General features: G+C 38.8%; 1 protein-coding gene across 1 annotated transcript in view; it reads left to right on the forward strand.

The window, feature by feature from the left end:
- The window catches only part of aatka (apoptosis-associated tyrosine kinase a), a 189,423-nt gene that overhangs the window by 104,050 nt on the left and 61,957 nt on the right, over positions 1 to 23,416 (forward strand). The window contains exon 3 of the mRNA XM_034190789.1: positions 15,002 to 15,135. Coding sequence (XP_034046680.1) covers positions 15,002 to 15,135 — 134 coding nt within the window. The remainder of the gene's footprint in view (positions 1 to 15,001; positions 15,136 to 23,416) is intronic.

Here is a 23,416-nt window from a genome sequence, read left to right on the forward strand (position 1 = left end):
CCTATGTTTTATCCCCAATATATCAGTTCAGTTGTAAAACTCCCTCAGTCATATGCTGCAGATTTTTAAGTGACCAAGAAATAAGATGTATTATACAGCAGTCATGGTATACTACTGGTTATTGTTGAAAACTCATAGTTCTTGTAAAACTGTTTTCTACTAAAGCACATAATATTGTTTGATAAAGCCATTGCCAATAAGTGCAGCTGTTTTGACCTTAGTTTACAGCAAAGTGCCATTAATGTTTCTCTAACCCATCAAAATGTCAACAGTGGACTCTTTCCTCTTTAGATCAGGTACCAGCTTGTAAACATGGTACTAGTTCTTGAGTGAAAACGTACTCACTGCAGTTTTTTGGAATTCAGAAACATGCAGTTTGTGTGTGTGTGTGTCTTTGCACCATCTGTCCATGTTTGTCTCCTCTAGTGTGTGCTTTGTGGCCAGGACACAAGGGACAAGCTTTGTTTGGTCCACAGGAATGATCAGGTCTGGAACAGACTGTTTCCCACAGACACTGAGGTCAGGACTGCTGGGATTCAGTCATTGGTCTGAAAAAGGACCCAAACAGACACAGTCATACCCATGTTTGTTTGCTGTTTGCAAGGATTTAACATTCTATGTTAAATTTACCTATAATAAAGTAATGCAGGCAGCACAGTGGCTTAGTGGTTAGCACTGTTGCCTCACAGCGAGAAGGTCATGGGTTCAATTCCCGCCTGTGGCCTTTTTGTGTGGAGTTTGCATGTTCTCCCTGTGTTTGCATGGGTTTCCTCTGGGTGCTCTGGTTTCCTCCCACATCCAAAGACATGCAGGTTAGGTGGAGTGAAATCTTTAAATTGTCCGTAGGTGTGCGAGTGGGTGTGAATGTGTTTGTTTGTCTGTTTGTGGCCCTGTGACAGACTGCCGTCCTGTCCTGGGTGTACCCCGCCTCGTGCTCTATGACTGCTGGGATAGGCTCCAGCCCCCCGCGACCCTTGATTGGACTAAGCGGTTGAAGATGAGTGTGTGTCTGTGTGTGTGTGTGTGTGTGTGTAAAGTAATGTAAGGTAGGTATAGACATGTTTGCATGAGTGATGCACGATGATGTGGGACGCATTAATATAACTGGTTCACAAATGGATTTTCCTTTTTAATGCTGATTTTACTGTAATGTTTGCAACAGTCATGCCTCACCGATGGGGCAGATGTGATATTTTTACATTGTAATCGCATATTATTACAGACACAGCAATAAGTGATAAATAAGTTCCCAATGGAAGGTAAACTCATCTCCATGGCTGTTTGACACTGGAAACCATGTTTAGACTAATGTAACATTTGGAATACCTGTGTTTCTGCTTTCTAATGTCTACAGAGTTCTTCAGCTACTTTCACTGGTCACATGATATTTTGGGGAAATTAAAGAATGCTCAAATGAAATTTTCTTGAATCTTCCTCTCACAATACTGGTGAACTAAAGAGAGTGGGGAAAAAGCATTCTTACATCTGCCCCTGCATCTGGTTCTACAGCAAAATTTTGTATTTTCTTCCTTGTTCCATGACCTGCCCTTCCACCAGAGTTCAGGAAAAAAAAAAGCCCACAAGTTTATGAGTAATATGTTGACCAACCAACATGCAGACAAGGGTGCAAACCTGCATGGACCTGAAATTAAGGATGGAGACAGAGGTGGGAAAACCCCAGCTTCAGTGAATAAAAGCCCAACCATGTATTGCTTCTACCTAAAACACGCAGTTTCACTCATTAGCTGAACTAATTAGAATCAGCTGGTTTAGTGGGAGGGTGCAGATGTAGACTTTTATGTCTGTAAACATGTAGGCTCATTCTGATCCTGATAATGGTGCAAATCATCGATCCAGATGTAATGTTTTTATGTCTCGACACGGGAGCATCAATAGATATGTAACAGTTTTAATAATAAAGCCTCCACATGGGACACCAGAAAATGTAATGAATATTTATTAAATAAAATAATTTATTACTGAATCGCGCTCACACGGGCGCATCAAAAACATGTAATATATTTATTTATACGCCTCAACACGGAGCACCAATAAGATGTAACATTTATTTGTGGAATAAAACGCTATTGGCTCACACCAGGGAACCAGAGGAATGTAGCAATTTATAGTGAATAAGTAGTTAAACTCCCAAATTTAATTAGATCGGATTAGGCCCATCTGATGAGTCACCAAAATAATGAACAATTTAGAGTTTAATACTTATTATTTAATTATTACTCGGGGCACCACTTATTTATAGCATAAGTGCTTTAATTTAAACATTCATTAATTTATCAGTCTCAAATGAATTAATCAGTCTCAATTTAATTTAATCAGTCTCTGATCTGAAGTCTGAATTCCACGATACGGTTGACCAAGAATGAACCACGGAAGAAATATTTACAATTTATTTACAATTTATACAAGAAATGAACATTTTACTGGCATTTTATGGACAGTGATTAAAATAAGTTCATTCATGGAAACAATTTTCTTACTAATGAGACGTTGGAAGAAAGAGAGATAAAGCTTAAACTTTAAGTAAATAAATCTGATTGGAATTTAGTGATGAATTTTGAAGCCAATTATAAAGAAAATATTAGACTAACATGAATATATTTTTAAAAAAGTGCCACCTGTATTGACTGACAACAACCCTCTTTCATGGAACCTTGAACTGGGTCACTTAGCTGCTGTTGAAGAGGCAGTTCTGTCCGTCGTTGATATTCATGATCTGGGCAGCGTGAGCTCACTTGGGTCAAGGGGTTAAGCAAGCGGTGTCCCCGTCTCGATCCCAAGGCTTGTGTCGGCTGGCTTTGCCGACGGCTAGCTGCTTGAAGTCAGGTTTGAAATCTGCTCCATTGTCAGCTTGCAGGAACTCAGAGGTAGAAAGTGTTTGTTGAAAATGGTTTCTAGTAGCTTCTCAAAAGTTTGTTGGAGCCAAATTAAAAGTCTTTGTGCATTTAGAAAAAAAGTAAAACTTTAAGAGCGTTGAAAAATTATAATGAAAAGGAAAAGTCCCTTTTCTGTAAATTCGCTCTTAATTTGAAAAGCTCAGCTCGGAAGGTCTCTTACAAATTCAAAAGACTTGATGCACCTTAAAGCTTCAGGCTAAACTTTAAGTTTGTCAAAAGTAAAGAATGAATCAATGCCACGTGGTAGCTTAGCTTAGCGTAACAATGGGGCCTTGGCCCAAGAATAAAATGAAGCATTTACATAGAAGAAAAGAGAAGAGCAACAGAGAGCGCTGAGAAGAGCCAAAAAGGGGGAAGACTGAAGGCCGAGAAGACTCTGTTCTAACTTTTCAAAGGGGACTGACGTCACCAAACTCCACCCATTTAGGGTGTGTAGTTTCACGGACCACATGTTCACAGGGCAGACTCAAATGATTCAACTATTTAAACACATTAATTAATTTGAGATACTATTTGTTCTCAGACACTCAAATGGATGCACATTAGTCATCATAACTTAAACACATCCTCTTGGTTAAAACAGAATACTTCATGAACATATTGACACTGCAAAAAGATCACTTAAACACACATCAGTTAAAAAGGACACAGGTCAATAAAATGGAATACATGCACAGCATTTTGTTTGATTAATCAACACATTAGAAATTTTTATATGAATAAAAAGAAATACTGACACCATTCTTTTATTTTAAAAGAAAGGTCTTTTCCTTTGCTTTAAACCTAAAAAATAGCTGCTTGTCAAGACAAAGTTTATGACCACGTGTTATCATGGAGGAAGGGATATCATCTTGCAGTCTTGAGACCATAAAGTGGGTTCTTCAGGTCTGAGCAATTTCAGATTCTGACATGAAGCAATTATAATGTCATGTAATTCATAATGACCAAAAATTCACTGATAAAATGGCAAGGGCTCCCCTTTGAAGAACTCTGAATTACAGCTTTGTTTTTCCTTTGCGAAGCAGGGTTGAACCATCGAGGGATGTCTCCAAACTTATCTGAAGATCTCCAGATGATTTAGGAATTTCTCACTGAGAGTGGAGGCACAGTCTGCCTCCAGTTGAAAACTCAAGTTTTTGTTGAGACAGCATTAACGTATTTATTTAATTAGGGTGAATCGAGGCTGTGGCGCTACACAGATGTCTTGGTTTGCTGAGATATTAAAAAAAAAAAGACAAAAAAAAAATTTTAGACGATGTTTTCCTTGACCTTTGACCAAACTACTTCAGAATGTAATCACCTCTGATACCTATCCATGTAATACTCTCACCAGGTATGAAGGAAATCCATCCAGCTGTTTTTGAGTGATTTTGTCTACAGACACACATACACATGGTTATACTCTGCTATCACTGCTTTGGAGATGCACAGGGAAAAAAGTGGCTGAGAAATATAAGCTTTTGCTTTTACAAAGTCTTTGGATTGGCTCCAAAAATTTAACAAATTCTTCTTTGGTCTATGCCACACCCCTTCAACTAATTTAGCTGTTGTCCATTCAGCTACTCCCGTATTGTTCAGGGTTGCCACAGCAGATACAGCCAGATCCCCAACGGTATTTGGCACAGGTTTTATGCCGGATGCCCTTCCTGACACAACACCAATTTTACCTGGAGAAACACACACAGCCGCTGGTGTTCTGACGAGGTCTCCCATCCAAGTACTAACCAGATCCAGCACTGCTTAGCTTCTGAGATCTGATGGGATCAGGCTAACACATCTGTTCATAAATTTTTCTTTGTGACAAACAAACATTCTTGGGAAAAAATAATCCACTTCAAGGAGATAATGATTAAATAGTTGGTGGATTATGGTTTGTAGTTAGTCAATGGAAGGTGACAACAGGTAAAACTTGCTGATTATATATGTTGGTGACTTGTGTCTGTACTTTTTGTCAATCTCTGTTTCACTGACAAATTCTTTCATTCAACATCTCTTTTTAACCCCCGTTCATCTAACCCTGCTCCTACCCCCAACCCTAACTATAACCCCCCCCCCCCCCCCCCGGTGCACTTTTAATTACGTGCAGCCATCATGGAATGAATTAGAATAAATTTGTGCGGCCATGATGAAAATTTTGCACTTTTTGTGACAATATGACGAACCAGTAGATTAAGTATATTTCGTACATATTAGTATATTTCATGCTGCTGAATCACGACAATCCGTGAGACTGGGTTGTAAAAACTACAAATCACATTATATTGAGGCACTCCTAAATGCACATCTGGCTGGTGTACACTTATTGCTCTGAGTACTTGCTGCACAGAAATGTGTGGCCAGAAGCATCCCTGCACTTTACATTTGTTAGCCATTTAAAACTATTGTGTGCTGTGAGTCATTTACAGGTGTGGCTGGACATTTAAATACACTCATCATGGACATGGATGTCATGATAGTTTTGGGCTTTTAATAATGTTCTTGAATTTTGCTTTTGCCAGGTTTGAATTATTGTACAGTATTCACCATTAATGACTTGAAGTTGAGGCTTTGCGAAGGCCATTCCAGAAGGTTAATGTTAGCCTGTTTTACCCAGGCAGCCCACAACTAGATTTGATGTGTGTTTGGAATCATTGTCCTGCTGGAACAACCAGTTGTTGGGCAAGTTTCTATGTTGAGTTTACATTATGTGAGTCTTTATGCCTACGCTGAACTGTTGCAGTTTCTATTTTTTGTTGTTACCTATTTCCACTGAAGTGGAGATGCACCGGTGACTTTAATGGATATCAAGAATAAAATTACAAGTGAATATATCAAAGTGTCATCTTTAATGATATGGCAGACGAAGCAGTCAACATAACAGGTTATGGGCCCAGGCATGACACAGGAGGAAGATGGCAACGGCTGGTGTTCGACAGCAATGAACACAACTAAAAACTTTGGGAGGTAAAGTTCCTCAGCTATCTAAGAACATTACGATTAAAATAACGTATAATATCCATCGATTAACCAGACCCTGAGAAGAATGCACAGTGCTATGCGGAGGGTATTCAATTCATCGAAGACAAAAGCCTGTCGTTGGTGATGAGAAATGCTGCAGATGACGGCAGAGGAGTCTTGAAAATATTACAGAATCACTATGCCAGCAAACCCAGAATTATTGCCCTGTACACCAAACTAACATCTTTGAAAAATGAGGCAGAACGAAACAGTGACAGACTATCAACAGTCATTCAAGCTGGAAAAGCAGCAACATTTCTGAGAAATGCAGGGAAAACAAATGGCGATAGACTAATAATAGCTGTGATTCTGAAGGGTCTTCCAGAATCATACAAGCCCTTTGCAGTTCATGCAACATAGAGCAGTGAAGAGTTAAAACGGAATTTACGCAGCTATGAAGAGACTGAAAAATTCGACCACAAACTGAAGTGTGACAATGTCACAAAAGTGGACATGTCATCTGTAACCTGTTACGGATGTGGACAACGCAAGCACATTGCAAGAGACTGTCGGCAAACAAGAGTGCCAAAATGCTGCAGCTATCACAGAAGCTCATCACACAGTGAAGAGACATGCAGGAGAAAGAAGAGCCAAGGTTGGGTAGGATTACTTTGAAATGTAATCCAAAAGTAGATTGTTGCACTGAGTGTTTCTTTCTCTTTTTGCTCTGTATGCACCACTCTGCATTTAATCATTAGTGATTGATCTCTGCTCCCCTCCACAGCATGTCTTTTTCCTGGTTCTCTCCCTCAGCCCCAACCAGTCCCAACAGAAGACTGCCCCTCCCTGAGCCTGGTTCTGCTGGAGGTTTCTTCCTGTTAAAAGGGAGTTTTTCCTTCCCACTGTCGCCACGTGCTTGCTCACAGGGGGTCGTTTTGACCTTTGGGGTTTTTACGTAATTATTGTATGGCCTTGCCTTACAATATAAAGCGCCTTGGGGCAACTGTTTGTTGTGATTTGGCGCTATATAAATAAAATTGAATTGAATTGAATTGAATAGATTACAAGTAATCCAAATGTATGTATATACATGCGTACATGTAAGCCACATGTATTCTTTCAAAGTAATCCTACCCAACCTTGAAGAAGACAAATAAAGATGATGCATAATCAAAGGGATGACAAATAAGAAAACCTTTGTGTTCAACGATAGTCTAATTTTTTTTTACCAGATGTCACCAAAGAATGTCACCAAAGAAGGACTGATGGTGGATAGTGGAGCTACATCAAACATCATAACAGAGAAGAGAAATTCACCAGATTTGATGAGTCCTTTGACCCAAGGAAACACTTCATGGAGCTAGCTGATGGATCAACTGACTGCACCAAAGTAGACTTCAAGAAGGGACAGAATGAACTTATAACAAAAGACGGGACAATTTTTTGATAATATAAAAAATTGTATTATCTGAAAACGGTAAATAATCACACACGAGGTGATGACACAGTCAACACGACGGTGTTCCATGATAATGCAAATTTAACTTGTGTTGTCAAACCATGGCATAAGATTATGGGGCATTGCAGTCTAGGCGATGTGCTTATACTACCAAATGTGGTAGAAGGTATGAAGATCACAAGTAATGCTAAGATAGACTGTAGTGTTTGCACAGAAGGAAAATCCTGATGCTAAAGCTAAGGCACATCTGGAACTGGTGCATACTGATTTAGCAGGTCCCCTCAATCCAGCTAGTCAAAAAGGACACAAATGTGCAGGCATGCACATAACTAGTACTCATGGTGCTTGTGCGTGCTAAAAAAAATGATGTGCAATAGAAAACACAAGGGAAGCATTCATAGGAGGAAAGCAATGATAGATTGTAGGAAAAGTGTTTCCCTCTGTGTGCTGTCTGCTGTGCATCAATGATTTTTAGCACACACGAGCACGATGAGTACCAGTTATGTTCACCCCTGCAAATATGCCGTTGGGTTCACAGATGACTATTCAGGAGCAGTGTCTGTTTATTTCCTCAAAAACAAAATCGACAACTTTAGTAACAGAAAGGTGACAGTGCACCATATGGTCATGTAAAATGCAGTTGATGTGACAATGGAACTGAGTTCATGAGCAGTTCTTTCAATCTCTAACAGATAAAGGTACAGTAGTGTTCAGAATAATAGTAGTGCAATGTGACTAAAAAGATTAATCCAGGTTTTGAGTATATTTCTTATTGTGACATGGGAAACAAGGTACCAGTAGATTCAGTAGATTCTCACAAATCCAATAAGACCAAGCATTCATGATATGCACACTCTTAAGGCTATGAAATTGGGCTATTAGTAAAACAAGTAGAAAAGGGGGTGTTCACAATAATAGTAGTGTGGCATTCAGTCAGTGAGTTCATCAGTTTTGTGGAACAAACAGGTGTGAATCAGGTGTCCCCTATGTAAGGATGAAGCCAGCACCTGTTGAACATGCTTTTCTCTTTAAAAGTCTGAGGAAAATGGGCTGTTCAAGACATTGTTCAGAAAAACAGCGTAGTTTGATTAAAAAGTTGACTGGAGAGGGGAAACTTATACGCAGGTGCAAGAAATTATAGGCTGTTCATCTACAATGATCTCCAATGCATTAAAATGGACAAAAAACCAGAGACGCATGGAAGAAAATGGAAAACAACCATTAAAATGGATAGAAAAATAACCAGAATGGCAATGGCTCACCCATTGATCAGCTCCAGGATGATCAAAGACAGTCTGGAGTTACCTGTAAGTGCTGTGACAGTTAGGAAACACCTGTGTGAGGCTAATTTATTTGCAAGAATCCCCCGCAAAGTCCCTCTGTTAAATAAAAGACGTGCAGAAGCTGTTACAATTTGCCAAAGAACATCAACTGGCCTAAAGAGAAATGGAGGAATATTTTGTGGACTGATGAGAGTAAAATTGTTCTTTTTGGGTCCAAGGGCCGCAGACAGTTTGTGAGACGACCCCCAAACTCTGAATTCGAGCCAAACGTCACAGTGAAGACAGTGAAGCATGGTGGTGCAAGCATCATGATATGGGCATGTTTCTCCTACTATGGTGTTGGGCCTATATATCGCATACCAGGTATCATGGATCAGTTTGGATATGTCAAAATACTTGAAGAGGTCATGTTGCCTTATGCTGAAGAGGACATGCCCTTGAAATGGGTGTTTCAATGACAATGACCCCAAGCACATTAGTAAACAAGCAAAATCTTGGTTCCAAACGAACAAAATTAATGCCTCGCAGATGTGAAGAAATCATGAAACACTGTGGTTATACAACATTTAGTGATTCACAGGATTGCTAAAAAAGCAGTTTGTACATAATAGTTTTGAGTTTGTAGCGCCAACAGCAGATGCTACTATTATTTTGAACACCCCCTTTTCTACTTTTTTTACTACTAGCCCAGTTTCATAACCTTAACAGTGTGCATATCATGAATTCTTGGTCTTGTTGGATTTGTGAGAATCTACTGAATCTACTGGTACCTTGTTTCCCATGTAACAATAAGAAATATACTCAAAACCTGGATTAATCTTTTTAGTCACATAGCACTGCTATTATTCTGCTATTATTCTGAACACTATAGTGTTCTTATACAGTATACTGTATAAGACATCATCACCACATTCCCCACACAAAAAATGGGACAGCAGAAAGACAGTGGAGAACCCTCATTGAAGATGTATGTTAATAGAAAAGGGGTTAACAAAAATGTTGTGGCCTTGTGCTGTTCAACATGCAGGTCACATTCGAAACAGATGTTACAATGACAGAACCAAAACCCCATACTGCATGATAAAGAGAAAACCAAACTTCTCAAAAATGTGGGAATTTGGATTAGACTGCTACACATATAAATGACCAAAGGACGCTGGATCTCAGATGTGAGAAGGGAATATTTGTGGCATACAGTAAAAAACAGTCCAGCTTACCTGGTTTACAACCCACAAACAGGAAAGGTATTAAAACACAGACTGGTAAAATTGATCAAAAAGAATCGTGTTGAACAACAGACACAAATAAATGTGACTTAGATATCCAAGCGAATGGAAACAGAAAACCTGAAAGTGAAAACCATAATGATGTGTCACAGGAGACGGAAAGTCATGTCAGCCACGAAAATATGAATGGTGCAAAAACAGATGATGGAGGCATTTCAGAATGCCAAGAAAATGCAGGTGAGGACAGAAAAGGTGGTAAAAGTTAAGGCTATCCAAAGAGAGAAAGAAAAGCCCCAAAATATTGGAAGATTACACATCAAACGGTCGAGGTGGTGATCTAACCCACCTGAGTGTTGACTACTGTTAGAAAGCAGTGTGTGGTGTTCCACAGACCTATAGTGAAGCCATGGAAACACCAGAAGCATGTAGATGGAAACACGCCATGGAAGATGAGATCAACTCACTCAAAGAAAATGACACGTTTGAACTAACAACAGTACCGAAAGGCAGAAATATAGTACGAGGAAAGTGGGTTTATGCCCTTAAAGAAAATGCAGAAAATGGAAAAGCTAGATATGTAGCAAAAGGATCCAACCAGACGGAGGGAATAAACCATCTTGAAACATTTGCTCCGACAACAAATATTATCTCTGTTCAAGCTGTGATGCAGATAGTTGTCCAAAATGATCTCATCGTACATCAGATGGATGTTATTTACATGTCCCAATACAGGAAGAGATCTTCTTAGAACAACCAGAAGGTTTTGAAGTAGAATCCAACACTGGAGAAAAAAACTAGTGTATAAATTCATCATCATCATCAAACTTTATTTCAGACACAAGGTCCATAATAACACAAAAGAACATACAAAAAAAAAAAAAACAACAACAATAAAAAGACCAATTTCATCCATGGCCATATAAACTTAAAGAAATCTTTTTATGGCTTGAAAAGGTCTGGGAGAAATTGGTACAAACTCTTAAATGATAATCTAGAAAAAGAAGCCCACCTGATCACTGTGTGTACAGACACCAGACAGAAAACAACACTATCATCGTCATCATATGGGTAGATGACCTGATTATAGCAGCAAGCAATATTGACCAGATTAAACAGATTCAAAAGTGCTATGAAATGTAAGTTCAACATGAAGGACTTAGGAATAATATCATGTATCATATCATGCAACCTTTGACATAAACGCTGAACTGTTGAAGTTTCTATTCTTTGTCGTTACCTATTGCCACTGAAGTGAATATGTCCCGGTGACTATACCAGATGAAGAATAAAGTTATTATTATTAATCTTTCTTTAACTTCTGGATCTGTTCCTAAATGTTTCAAATCTGCAGTGATTAAACCATTACTTAAGAAACCAAATCTTGATGCTAGTGTATTGAAAAACTATCGGCCGTTATCAAATCTATCATTTTTCTCTAAAATTCTGGAAAAAGTGGTGTCACGGCAGCTCGTAGACTATCTTACTGAGAATAATCTCTTTGAGCCACTGCAGTCTGCTTTTAGAACATATTATTCCACAGAGACGGCTCTCACTAAAGTGGTGAATGATCTTCTACTTACAATGGATTCTGACACCACTACGGTTTGTTGCTGTTAGATCTCAGTGCTGCATTTGATACAGTGGATCATCATATTCTACTTGATAGGCTGGAAAATCATTTTGGGATTACTGGGAGTGTCCTTGCATGGCTGACGTCATACTTGACCAGTCATTCTGTGTTTTGTACAGTAACACTACCTCTAACCTTAGTGACATGAAATTTGGGGTTCCACCGGGGTCTGTCTTAGGCCCCTGCTTTTCTCCCTTTATATAGCACCCCTTGGGCACATATTGCGGCATTTTGGGTTTACCTTTCACTGCTATGCAGATGATACTTGGTTATACATGCCGATAACTGCTGGTAATCTCGTTCACATAACATCCTTAGAAGATTGCCTTGCAGCAGTGAGAAGTTGGATATCTAGAAACTTCCTACTTTTAAACTCTGATAAGACTGAAATGATGGTTCTTGGTCCAGTGAGACATCGGCATCAATTTGACCAGTTAATGCTCAGCTTCGGCTCATGTGTCATACATCACACTGACAAAGTGAGGACCCTTGGGGTAATTTTTGATCCTTCGTTGTCCTTTGGCCTCCACATTAGAAATATTGCTAGGACTGCTTTCTTCCACCTGCGAAATATAGCGAAGATTCGTCCCATCCTTCTATGGCTGATGCTGAGACCCTGATCCATGCATTTATCTCTTCTAGATTGGACTACTGCAATGTTCTATTTTCTGGTTTACCGCAGTCTAGTATTAGGGGTCTCCAATTGGTTCAAAATGCTGCAGCCAGACTTTTGACACGAAGCAGAAAGTACAACACATTACAACCATTTTGGCGTCTCTTCACTGGCTTCCTGTCCCAGTGAGATCAGATTTTAAGGTTCTGCTACTAACCTATAAAATTATTCATGGACTGGCACCTTCCCACCTAGCTGACCTAATTAATCCTTACGTACCGGCCCGTTTACGTTCTCAGGGTGCAGAAATTCTTTGTCCTTAAGGTGAATAAGAAGTCTGCGGGTCACAGAGCTTTCTCTTATCGTGCCCCTGTTTTGTGGAATGATCTCCCTGCGTCAATAAAACAGTCAGATTCTGTGGAGATTTTCAAGTCCAGAGTTAAGACGCACTTATTTTCCCTTTCTTATGGCTAGCATACTGGTACAGTTTTGTTTTACACTTTTTACTCTTTTAATTCATTTATTAGTAATTGGAGCAGGCTGCGGCCTCAACTTTACCTAAATTCTGGGTCTTTTAGTGAAGTTTAGGGCAAGTGGCCAGCAATCACCTAGTATTTCTCTGTTTTTCATGTTGTTTAATGCTGGCAAATTATACAGTATTTTTTCTTTCTGACGCCTGATTCTGTTTTTTCTCTCTGTTTAAGGTGCAGCTCCATCCAGAGATGGAAGTTGTATTTGTGATGGCGATCCTCCTGTCCTGTGCACCAATAGCATTTCTTGTATATTTGTCCATGAATTGTTCTGTGAATTGTTCTGTGAATTATGTTTGTAGCATGGCCCAAGCAGAGGGTCACCCCTTTGAGTCTGGTCTGCTTGAGGTTTCTTCCTCAGAGGGAGTTTTTCCTTACCACTGTTGCTCTGGGGGTTGGTAAGGTTAGACCTTACCTTTGTGAAGCGCTTTGAGGCAACTTTGTTGTGATTTGGCGCTATATAAATGAAAATAAATTGAAAATTGAAAGTTACAAGTGTCATCTTTGATGGCATGGCTGATGAAGCAGTCAACACAACAGTCTAGTTGTTGATTTGTGGCGATGTTGAAAAATTTAGAGGTAGTCTTCCTTCTTCATTATTCCATCCACTTTTTGAAATGCACCAGTACCACTGGCAGCAAAAGACTCCAACCATGATGCTACCACTGCCCAGCTTGACAGATGGTACAGTGTTCTTTGGTTTCAAAGCCTCACCTTTACTCCTCCAAACATACCTTTTTTCCTTGTGGCCAAATAGCTCAGTCTTTGTCTCGTCTGACCGCAAACCTTTTTCTCAAGAACGCATTTGGCTTGCCCATGTGGTCAGCTACAAATTGCAGTCCAGTTTGAAGGTGTCAGTTTTGGAGGAGGTGGTTCTTTCATGCTCAGCACCCTCTCAATCCATACTGATATGAAACTTGCTTCACTGTTAACAGTCATGCTGATGTTCCATCAGTTTCCTCTTCATCGCATTATTGAGCCTCGTGGTTCCTTGGTTGTTCCTGAACATCCTAACCCATTCCCTCTGATCTGAGGGTGACAGTTTGGGTCTTGTTCCACACTTTAGCAAAGTGATGACACATCCAACAAACTTGTACTTACAACGTTTTGAAATGATGATCTTGGAATCTGCATTTGCTTAGAAATGGCCCCAAGAGACCTTCTCAACTTGTGTAAATCTACAATTCTCCTTTGTAGATCTTCACTAAGTTCCTTTGACTTTCCCACTTTTCTGAGTATTGGTCAGTCCAATGGGTGCTGTCAAATACATGCTTTTTATGCTGGCAAAGAGAAACTACCAGTTGTAGTCAATCATGATCATTAAAGAGAAGTTAATAGGCCTTGGCACATTGAAAGACATTGTAGAACCGTCAACACCACTTATTAAAAGATTGAAATGAATGTATGCATACATGTAAGCCTGTATGTATAATTTTGATCATGTGTAGATTAGAGAAGACCCAAAATATATTCAAACTTGAGCACATATTCTTGTTTTTAAAGTTAATGATGTATGCTGTACACTCATTCCACCCTGGCAAAAGAACAGTTCAAGGATATCGTTTAAAACCCAAAATTACCATGATATTCATGCCCAGAGTGAATGTACGTAAACGTCTGGGCACAACTCTATGGTCTTCAAGCATAAAATTTTTCATTAATTAGAGATGAATTAGACTTTTTACATAATGAACCTCAGACAAAGCAAAACCTGTTTGGCATGCTACGTTTTTGTTTTTTACTTCTTTTTTTTTAAATTATAATTGGTTTGTGCAAGGACAGATAAATAAGTCACAGTAGTATTATTAAACCATAGAAAACCATATCTAGTTGAGGAAAAACACAGAAAAGATAATTAGATTTGGAAATATCAACAAAAACAAGCCAGTAGAAAACCCTTGGTTTTTTAAAAATACAGAAATATAAAAACATGAAACAACCTACAAAAAAGGCACATAAAAGAAAAGAAAAAAGTATCAAAGACAAATATTGCAGCTGCAGAGCTCACATCACCATCAGTGTTGGCATGCTACATTTTAACATTTGTCTGCATTCGCATTATGATCTTTTGACATCCATATCTTGTTTCGAAGTGTGTTTTTATGGATTCGCAGGAATTTGTTTACAAAGAAACAGAATGAGTTTATTAAATTATTATCCAGTGGCAGTAATTGTGCCAAACATTTAGCTGGCACAGAGTGAATGCTGTGATGAAGGCTTTCCTTTTCAGAGTCGGGGTCTGTTCAGAAAATGAAATGATAGTGTAAGCTAATCAGAATTCATATACTTCTTTATTGGAGATGCCAATAAAGCAGTTAGATTTGTCACCATTATTCCATTTAGCTTTAAGACTTTTCAGATTGCTGTCTGATTTCCTTTAAGAGCATCACTGTCCTCCTATCCTACAGATGGCACCCCACTGAGTGAGCTGTCGTGGCCGTCATCGCTGGCGGTGGTAGCTGTCTCCTTCTCGGGCCTCTTCACCTTTGTCTTCCTCATGCTGGCCTGCCTCTGCTGCAAGAAGGGAGACATCGGCTTCAAGGTGAGCTCACTGCTGCACCCTGCTGGATGCAGTGATGCTGTAACACAGGAACTAAGGGCCGATATGTATTTGGTCTTGGGTTCAAATCCTCACTAAATTTTAGCAACCTGCACCAAGGACACAAGATGCCACTTGTTGGAGAGGAGGAGCATGCATCACAGATGAACCTGTTAGATTGTCAAGGGGAAAATTGGGATTTCTTATTTTCTTTAACAATAAGAAATAGTTGCCGTTTGTTTGATTGTTTGTTCATTTGTTTGAGTTATAGATCGGAGGACTTATAGGAAGTATCACGTTAAAATGTTTGCGATACTAGCAACCATGAAACTACATTGTGAGTCAACTGAGAAACAAATGACAATCTGACATTCTGTGTGCCAGACACGCATGAGCTTCCCTGGGAGCACACCAAAATGGTGGAAATGGCCAAAGCGTAACAGCCACTTTTGGAAGTGGCCGGGCTACTGTGCATATTGTAGTTGCAACAGGCTTCAGGACCCATGTCTGCACTTTGTGGGATTATGCATTTAATGTGTTTTTTTTTTTTTTTTTTTTAAGCATGATGGAAGTTGAGTTTAAAATCCTGCAGCTGTCTAATAGTACATTCTGAGCTCCTGACTGGACAAAACTCCAGTGCGCGGTGTTATTATTCTGCAAGTCGGTGAGTGCACTGAACAGACTTCGTGCTCCCCCACCCCACCTTTGTGGAGCTGTGCTGGGCTTTTAATGTTATTTTTTTATTTTATTATTACTTACAGGGGTGTTCCTTACTGGGTGCAGTTGGGGGAATTTTCACATCTCTGCATCTATTCACATAATACCAGCTGAGCACTTTGTGCACAAATGTGTCATCATTTCACCCGTATTTTGCTGGGAACCTGTGTGAAATACACCTGACATTTGGACAACATGCGCTGACATGTCATTTGTACCACTTCAGTGAAATACAAAATGTGAATTTGTCACTCACAGTTTGGTTGCTAATTCGCATCTTGAGCTACTCTCAGACAGTCACAACCCATTGAGACAGGACCCCTAACTAAAGGTTTTGGGAGGCTTGATGAAAATTTCCATTGCTGATACTGTATGCATTACTGAATAGGAAACCCAGGCACCTTTTGCCATTGCTTGTGCCCTCGCCTTCATTGTTTGATTTTTAGAAAACAAAAAGACAAAAAATACATAGCAGAATCAACTATAATTGTAAAGCAGAATGAATTATTATTGTAAAGAATGTCTTTCCAGCAGATCTGGTTTGGGATAGATGGGCATAAAACCTTAATATTAGGAGTTTAGGGCAGTCACCCTGGTTTTTGTTCCATTTGGAACTCACAAATGAAAAATGTCAACCTTTCTTTCTTTTTTCATTTTTTTTTAATCTGACTGGTTTTAAGCTTACTGAACTGAGACAGAAGCATTTTAACTCTATACACCATGGGGTTTTCAAAATGTGAGAGAGTGGAGCGCACCCCAGAGAACAAATTAATAGCTGCTCCCACCCCTCATTACACACACAGACTACAATTTCAACATCATGTGTTTCTTTTATTCTTTAACAAATTGAACACATTTAGATATATTTTCTGTGTTTTTTAAGGAACTGTCTATGAATTTACACATTTTACAACCTTTGTAAACATTTTAAATATGCTTTTAAAGAACTTTCTGTTCTTTCACACATTTTACACTCTTCAAACATTTAAACATGTTTTTAAAAAACTTTCTATTCTTCTATTTTTACCTTTTGTCATATTTTAAACGTTTTTTTTTTGCATTTAAACATCTGTGTGTTTTTAAAGATTTTTGACATAACTAGCACATTTTAACATAAATAATATGAATTAAACTTTTATGGGTGATTCTTAGATTACGGGCACTTATTATGTCCTTTGATCATATTGTATGAAAAACAGAAAAAAAGGGGAAATTTCACACTTTTATAGTTATCTTTACAATGAAAGTGTGTTAAGAAATTTGGTCTAGTAGTCTTTGATGACTTTTTCACCTTTTTTCAGCATCATTATATGCAAATATTGCCGTTTTGTGCTTGTCCCACACCCAGACTTGATCTTCAATGATAAAAATGAATGGTAAAGAAACGTTTTTTCTAATGTTTTAAAATATCTCTGAATAAAATATCAGTAAAATAATCAAAACATAATTGGGGTATTCAATGTCATACAACTGTTGTGTTTTTTTAAATAAAATGTAGTTGTCCCACACTATTGCCGTAATTTCCACCACAACACTGTAATGTCCCTTTAAACAGTTTGTATGAAAGATTGTTTGGGTAGTTTCTATGGAGATAAACAGTGACATCAGAGCACATGTATATAGCGCCAAATCACAACAAACAGTTGCCCCAAGGCGCTTTATATTGTAAGGCAATGGTGTGGTGGAAATTACATTTACAAGACCAATAGTGCCCGTAGTTAAAGAATCACCCTTATACATACTTAGTCTCCCATCCAGTCTCACCTCTTGTTTAGTGCGAGCAATGAGTCTGGATCTTTGACGCACACAGGGGGTTGATGCGGTGATGCATCGTGAAGAGGAGCAAACGACTACTTTCTTCTTTTTTTGGTTGCCCCAAACTCTGTCTTCTCACTGGTAGATTCATGCACTGAAAATATATCCATTTGCTCCTGGCGTGTTAGCCAACAATGTTTTCTTTTTCCTTTTTTCTCTTTATTCTTTTGTTGGTTAACAATGTTTACAGCTATTTTTTGCCCCCCCCCCCCCCCCCCAAAAGACCTCTGGCACCCCCCAGGGGGGGCACACCTCACAGTTTGAAACCATTGCTATACACATTACCCCAGGGGAAAATACTTCAACATACATTGTGTAAGTGATGAACACCTGAAAATGGGTTTGTAGTGTCACAGTGATGCATCCAGTCATTCCTCACCTCAAGCTCCAGCTAAGCCACATTATGTCAAACATCAGTAGTCAACTGAGCGACGAACAGGCAGAGATGCAGATGGGAAGCATATGGAGATGGAGAGATGCTATAAAGATGGTTTCCTCATCAATGCTGCTCATGCCATTGGCATGAAACGAAACAGTTTAATTTCAGTTTTACCTGCAGAATGGAGATTTAAGAACCTCTACTTAACATCACATCCATATATGTACAAGGTTTGTATATATTTGGACACTCACAGACTTGAATTTTGAACAGTAGTGGATTTAATTCCTAAACCCATACAATGGTGAAAAATGTTGGTCTTTTCCAGTGTCCAAGATCATGCCTTCAGATGTCTTGTTTTATAATAGTCCAGAGGTTTACTGCCAGTTGTGGAGTAAAGAAAGTAATAAAATATACCAGGAAATTAAGTTAATCAAAATTTATTAACTTGAAGCTGAAATCAGAGAATTTTGAATTTTGTGGAATTTTGTGTGTCGTGTTTGTGTGTGTGCATGTTTATCCATCCCAGCACAGATTGCCTCAGCCTTATTCTGTGAAAGTGTATTTTAATAACCTACAGGAACATTGGGACTCAAGGCTTGACTGTCTTTGCACCTGGCTGCCTTTCATTATGAAAAGACGATGAAAAGATGATCACTCCAGCAGCTAAAAAAGTGATGTGCCTGGGTCCCGACATCAGCTTTGAACAAGAGTAAATTGATTTTTGCATAATCAGCCCCACCTTGACCCCGGCTGACTGTGGATGATTAAATAATGATATATATTTGACTGATTCTTGCAGGGATACTATTTTACTGCATCCTGCCTTCAGGGGGTTCACAGCTCCCCTTGAAGCTGGAAGAGAATCTGATGTGATCAAGGACACTTCTGGAATAGTATAATGGTATAATACCTGTAAATAATCTGCTTTATTGCCAGTTTTCTTCAGACAAGTCAGGGGATGGATACATGAACATTTCCAAGTCACTGAATATGTTTTGAACTTTATTTACATCAGTTATGAAGCAATGCAAACAGAATGGCACTCTGTGGCAAATCTGTGTGGAGTAGACATTTATCAAAAACTGAGTGACTATGCAAGAAAGAGAAGAGTGAGGAAAGCCTCCAAGACACCCAGACAACCCAGAAGAACTTTTAGGCTTCTCTGGCTGTGATTGGAGAAATTGTGCATGTTTTGCATTTTGTATCCCCAGTGATACAGCTTCATGATGAAGTGGTACGGAGGAGGATTTTCTTTCACAAAAACATTAAATCTAGGCTCACATCTCAGATGTACCTCTGGCAAATTGTAGCTGAACTGTCACAGTGGTGTACAGACTGTTCCCCATGGTTCGGCACCAAGATCAATTGCATAGTTTGCGTAAGTGTGATTTAGTGTTACAATGACTTGTTTGTAAAGTAAAAACTGTGATGATTTCAATAGTCATGATAAAATCACAGTCTGAGTGGAAGAAATGCAGGTGCATGCTCATACAACCTATTTCAGCCTCATGCTGCACTACAGACTGCAAGTGTACGTTTGGATCCAACTACAGAAAGAATCTCTCAAAAATTAAAGGAGTTGAGGACGAAGTGCCCGCGTCTCTTCTCTAAACAGTATTGAACTGTTTGAAATGTCAGTTCAAGGTTGTTGAACTACACTGACCTAAATTAATTAGGATCAGTGGGTAAGATGCATTTATCCAGAGTTATGAATAAAATTATTATTGTTACCCTCATCGCCAGACAGTGTAGGCACCCTCATCATTTTGAAAAAGAATTTAAAGTATAAACTTAGATCAGCTTTGCTTCATTGGTTTCTTGTTTTTACTTTTCATGAATATAACAAAGGCTATTATTTTTATTCACGAATACTGTTCATATTGCAATTTTATATAACATTTTAAAAAAATCATGCAAAACATTGGACCTCTTGTTTTTCTGAAGGACCACAAGAAAAAGTTCCTTGTTTTCATTACCTCATGAAGTTCATTCATTTCTATATCCACTTACACCAATCCAGTGTCATAGGAGGTGGAGCCTATCCCAGTAGTCAGTAAGCAAATTACACCCTGGACAGGATGCCAGTCTATCATGGGCCACATATAGACAGACAAAACTCATTCACACCTAAGGTCAATTTAAAGTTTCCAGTTCATCTAACGTGCCATGTCTTTGGGATGTGGAGGAAGCTGGAGCACCCAGAGGCAACCCATGTGAACACGTAAAACTCCAACACAGAAAGGCAACAGGTGGGGAGTGATCGCACGACGTCTTGCTGTGAGACAACAGTCCGAACCACTAAGTCACTGCCCCTTTCTCAAGTTCTTTTTCAAAATTGGAAGGCAAAGTAGGTTTTTATTTTGTTATGCTGATCTGAGAAAATGATCCTATCTGTGACTTAAAAAACCAGTATCCAATCCAAACTGTGGCTGTTATGATTCGTGACATCCCAAAAAGCTAACCAGCCCATCCCCACCACTCAAAAATAACCATCTGTCTGCCTGTAGTCAGGTAAAAGCTGGGCAATCCCCATGGCCTTCTCCAGCCACTGGGGTTCTCAATGCACAGGCACTTGTGTTTTGGATTATGCACAGAGATGAACTGCATGGCCAAAACGTCAAAGCTGACATTCCCTCACAATGCAATTGTTACTCATTTTAGAATCCCAAAATAACCACAGTCCCCAAGGATCATTCTAAGAGACCTAGTACCAAAGACATCCAGTTGTTGCCTTAGGTTACTGGTTAGTATCCAAGTCTCACAACCATACAGTAAACAGGTAGCAGCAGGACCCTTAAGACTTTGAGCTTTGTTCTTCTGCATAGTTATCAGCATCACCAAACTCCTCTATAAAATCTTCCCTGATATCTGTTGATCTCAAAGGCCAAGGACTAATGAATTTCTCTACAAGTTCAATACTTTCACCACATACAGATACACATCTGATGGTTGAGTCCAGAAAGTCATTAAAAGCCTGAATCTTAATTTTTAACACTCTGATCTCGCACTCACAGTAAAAGTCCACTCTGAAATGTGCAGTTGTATCAATCAACACAGTGCTACACGTTACAAGTTCTGATGGAGTGTGAAGTTGGCATGCTGACTGCAGAAATGTCCACCATGAAGGGTCAAAGTGATCAAAATTAATTGAAATATTGAATGTGGTAAATATGAACGCAGTAAAACATAGATTGTGGTAAAAATGAAAGCAGTAAAACTTTGAATGTGGTGAAAATGAAAGCAGTAAAACAGTTAACGTGGTTAAAAGTGAAAGCAGTAAATACTGAATGTGGTAAATATGAACGCAGTAAAACATAGATTGTGGTAAAAATGAAAGCAGTAAAACTTTTAATGTGGTGAAAATGAAAGCAGTAAACAATTAACGTGGTAAAAGTGAAAGCAGTAAATACTGAATGTGGTAAAAATCAGAAGGGTAAACTGAACTTGAATAAAATGGAAGTACTGAACATGAAAAATGAGTGACGTAAAAACATACTGATTAATATTGCCCCTTTGAAAATTAGAATTGTTAAATTTGGATGCCATTAAAATCACATTATGGTAAATATTAATCTTAAGTATTATGTCTTAAAAATATAACATTGGCTAATTTAATTCACTGCCTCGATTTTAGCATCTCCACTTTACCCACTTCAATTGTATCAGTCACTGCGTCAACTGTGCAATTTTGCTCACTTCCGGTAGATCGGAATACGGCAGAAGCCACTGAGCGACAGCGGAAATTTGTAGTCCAGAGCCACTGCGCAATGTCGGATAACAGTCCAGTGGCCTGCGATTTTGTATTAACCATGATTTATTACCAATTCTACTATATTTGTTTTGAACAAAAAATAAATCACTTTGTAATGACAAAATAATTATAGTGTAATTTAGAAAAAAAAAAAGATGGGCCTGCAAATCACAACTTAGCATTAGCTTAGCACAGCTCCGAAGCTACGGACCTTCCTTTTTATTGCTTTGCTTTAGTAACTCGTGGGTGCATACATGTCAACCTATACGGATTGGCCGTAAATTATACAGATTTTTCTGAGTTTCAGAGTCATACGGATGTACAAATTAAGTCTTACGGATATTCAGGGTTTTCTGTTGTAAATTTATTTTTTTACTGTTGTTTTTCTTAACTCCACGGACTTTCGGCCAGCCGTCCACCATCTTTGTACTCCTTATAGAAGCTGTGTGATGACGAGCACAATGTGAGCGTCCAATCGGAATTGGTTCACCATCACATGGTTTTCCAATATCCAATTGTAGGGCAGAGCAGTCTCAGATGGTAGGGCCAAAGATTGTTAGGAGCATTGATCTGTTACTCTGAGTTCTTGTTTCTTCTGTAAAAATAGAACAGCTGTGTGACACTATATTTACGGGAAATATATTGAGTTAGTACAAATTACCTACAGTGTACTTGTAGACACTGATTTTATTGACAGCAAGCAATTTTACTGTGGAGCAAGAGGATTTAACTGTGGAGGACTTCCACCATAAAAGAGCCCATGAGATCCCTGGTGTTAGTATTAAATATGGACAAAACCCCAGTCATGTGTACCGCTGTGCGGTTGTGTGTACTGTAATAAAACTGATTTTGGTGCGATTTAGGAGGTTATAAGGACTTTGTGTTGATTTTATGGATTTTATCACTTGGTTATACAACCCCTGGCAAAAATTATGGAATCACCGGCCTCGGAGGATGTTCATAGTCAGTTGTTTAATTTTGTAGAAAAAAAGCAGATCACAGACATGACACAAAACTAAAGTCATTTCAAATGGCAACTTTCTGGCTTTAAGAAACACTATAAGAAATCAGGAAAAAAAAATTGTGGCAGTCAGTAACGGTTACTTTTTTAGACGCAGAGGGAAAAAAATATGGACTCACTCAATTCTGAGGAAAAATTATGGTATCATGAAAAAACAAAAGAACGCTCCAATACATCACTAGTATTTTGTTGCACCACCTCTGGCTTTTATAACAGCTTGCAGTCTCTGAGGCATGGACTTAATGAGTGACAAACAGTACTCTTCATCAATCTGGCTCCAACTTCTCTGATTGCTGTTGCCAGATCAGCTTTGCAGGTTGGAGCCTTGTCATGGACCATTTTCTTCAACTTCCACCAAAGATGTTTCAATTGGATTAAGATCCGGACTATTTGCAGGCCATGACGTTGACCCTATGTGTCTTTTTGCAAGGAATGTTTTCACAGTTTTTGCTCTATGGAAAGATGCATTATCATCTTGAAAAATGATTTCATCATCCCCAAACATCCTTTCAATTGATGGGATAAGAAAAGTGTCCAAAATATCAACGTAAACTTGTGCATTTATTGATGATGTAATGACACCCATCTCTCCAGTGCC

Source organism: Thalassophryne amazonica, chromosome 16, assembly GCF_902500255.1.
Source record: "Thalassophryne amazonica chromosome 16, fThaAma1.1, whole genome shotgun sequence".
Taxonomy (NCBI): Eukaryota; Metazoa; Chordata; class Actinopteri; order Batrachoidiformes; family Batrachoididae; genus Thalassophryne; species Thalassophryne amazonica.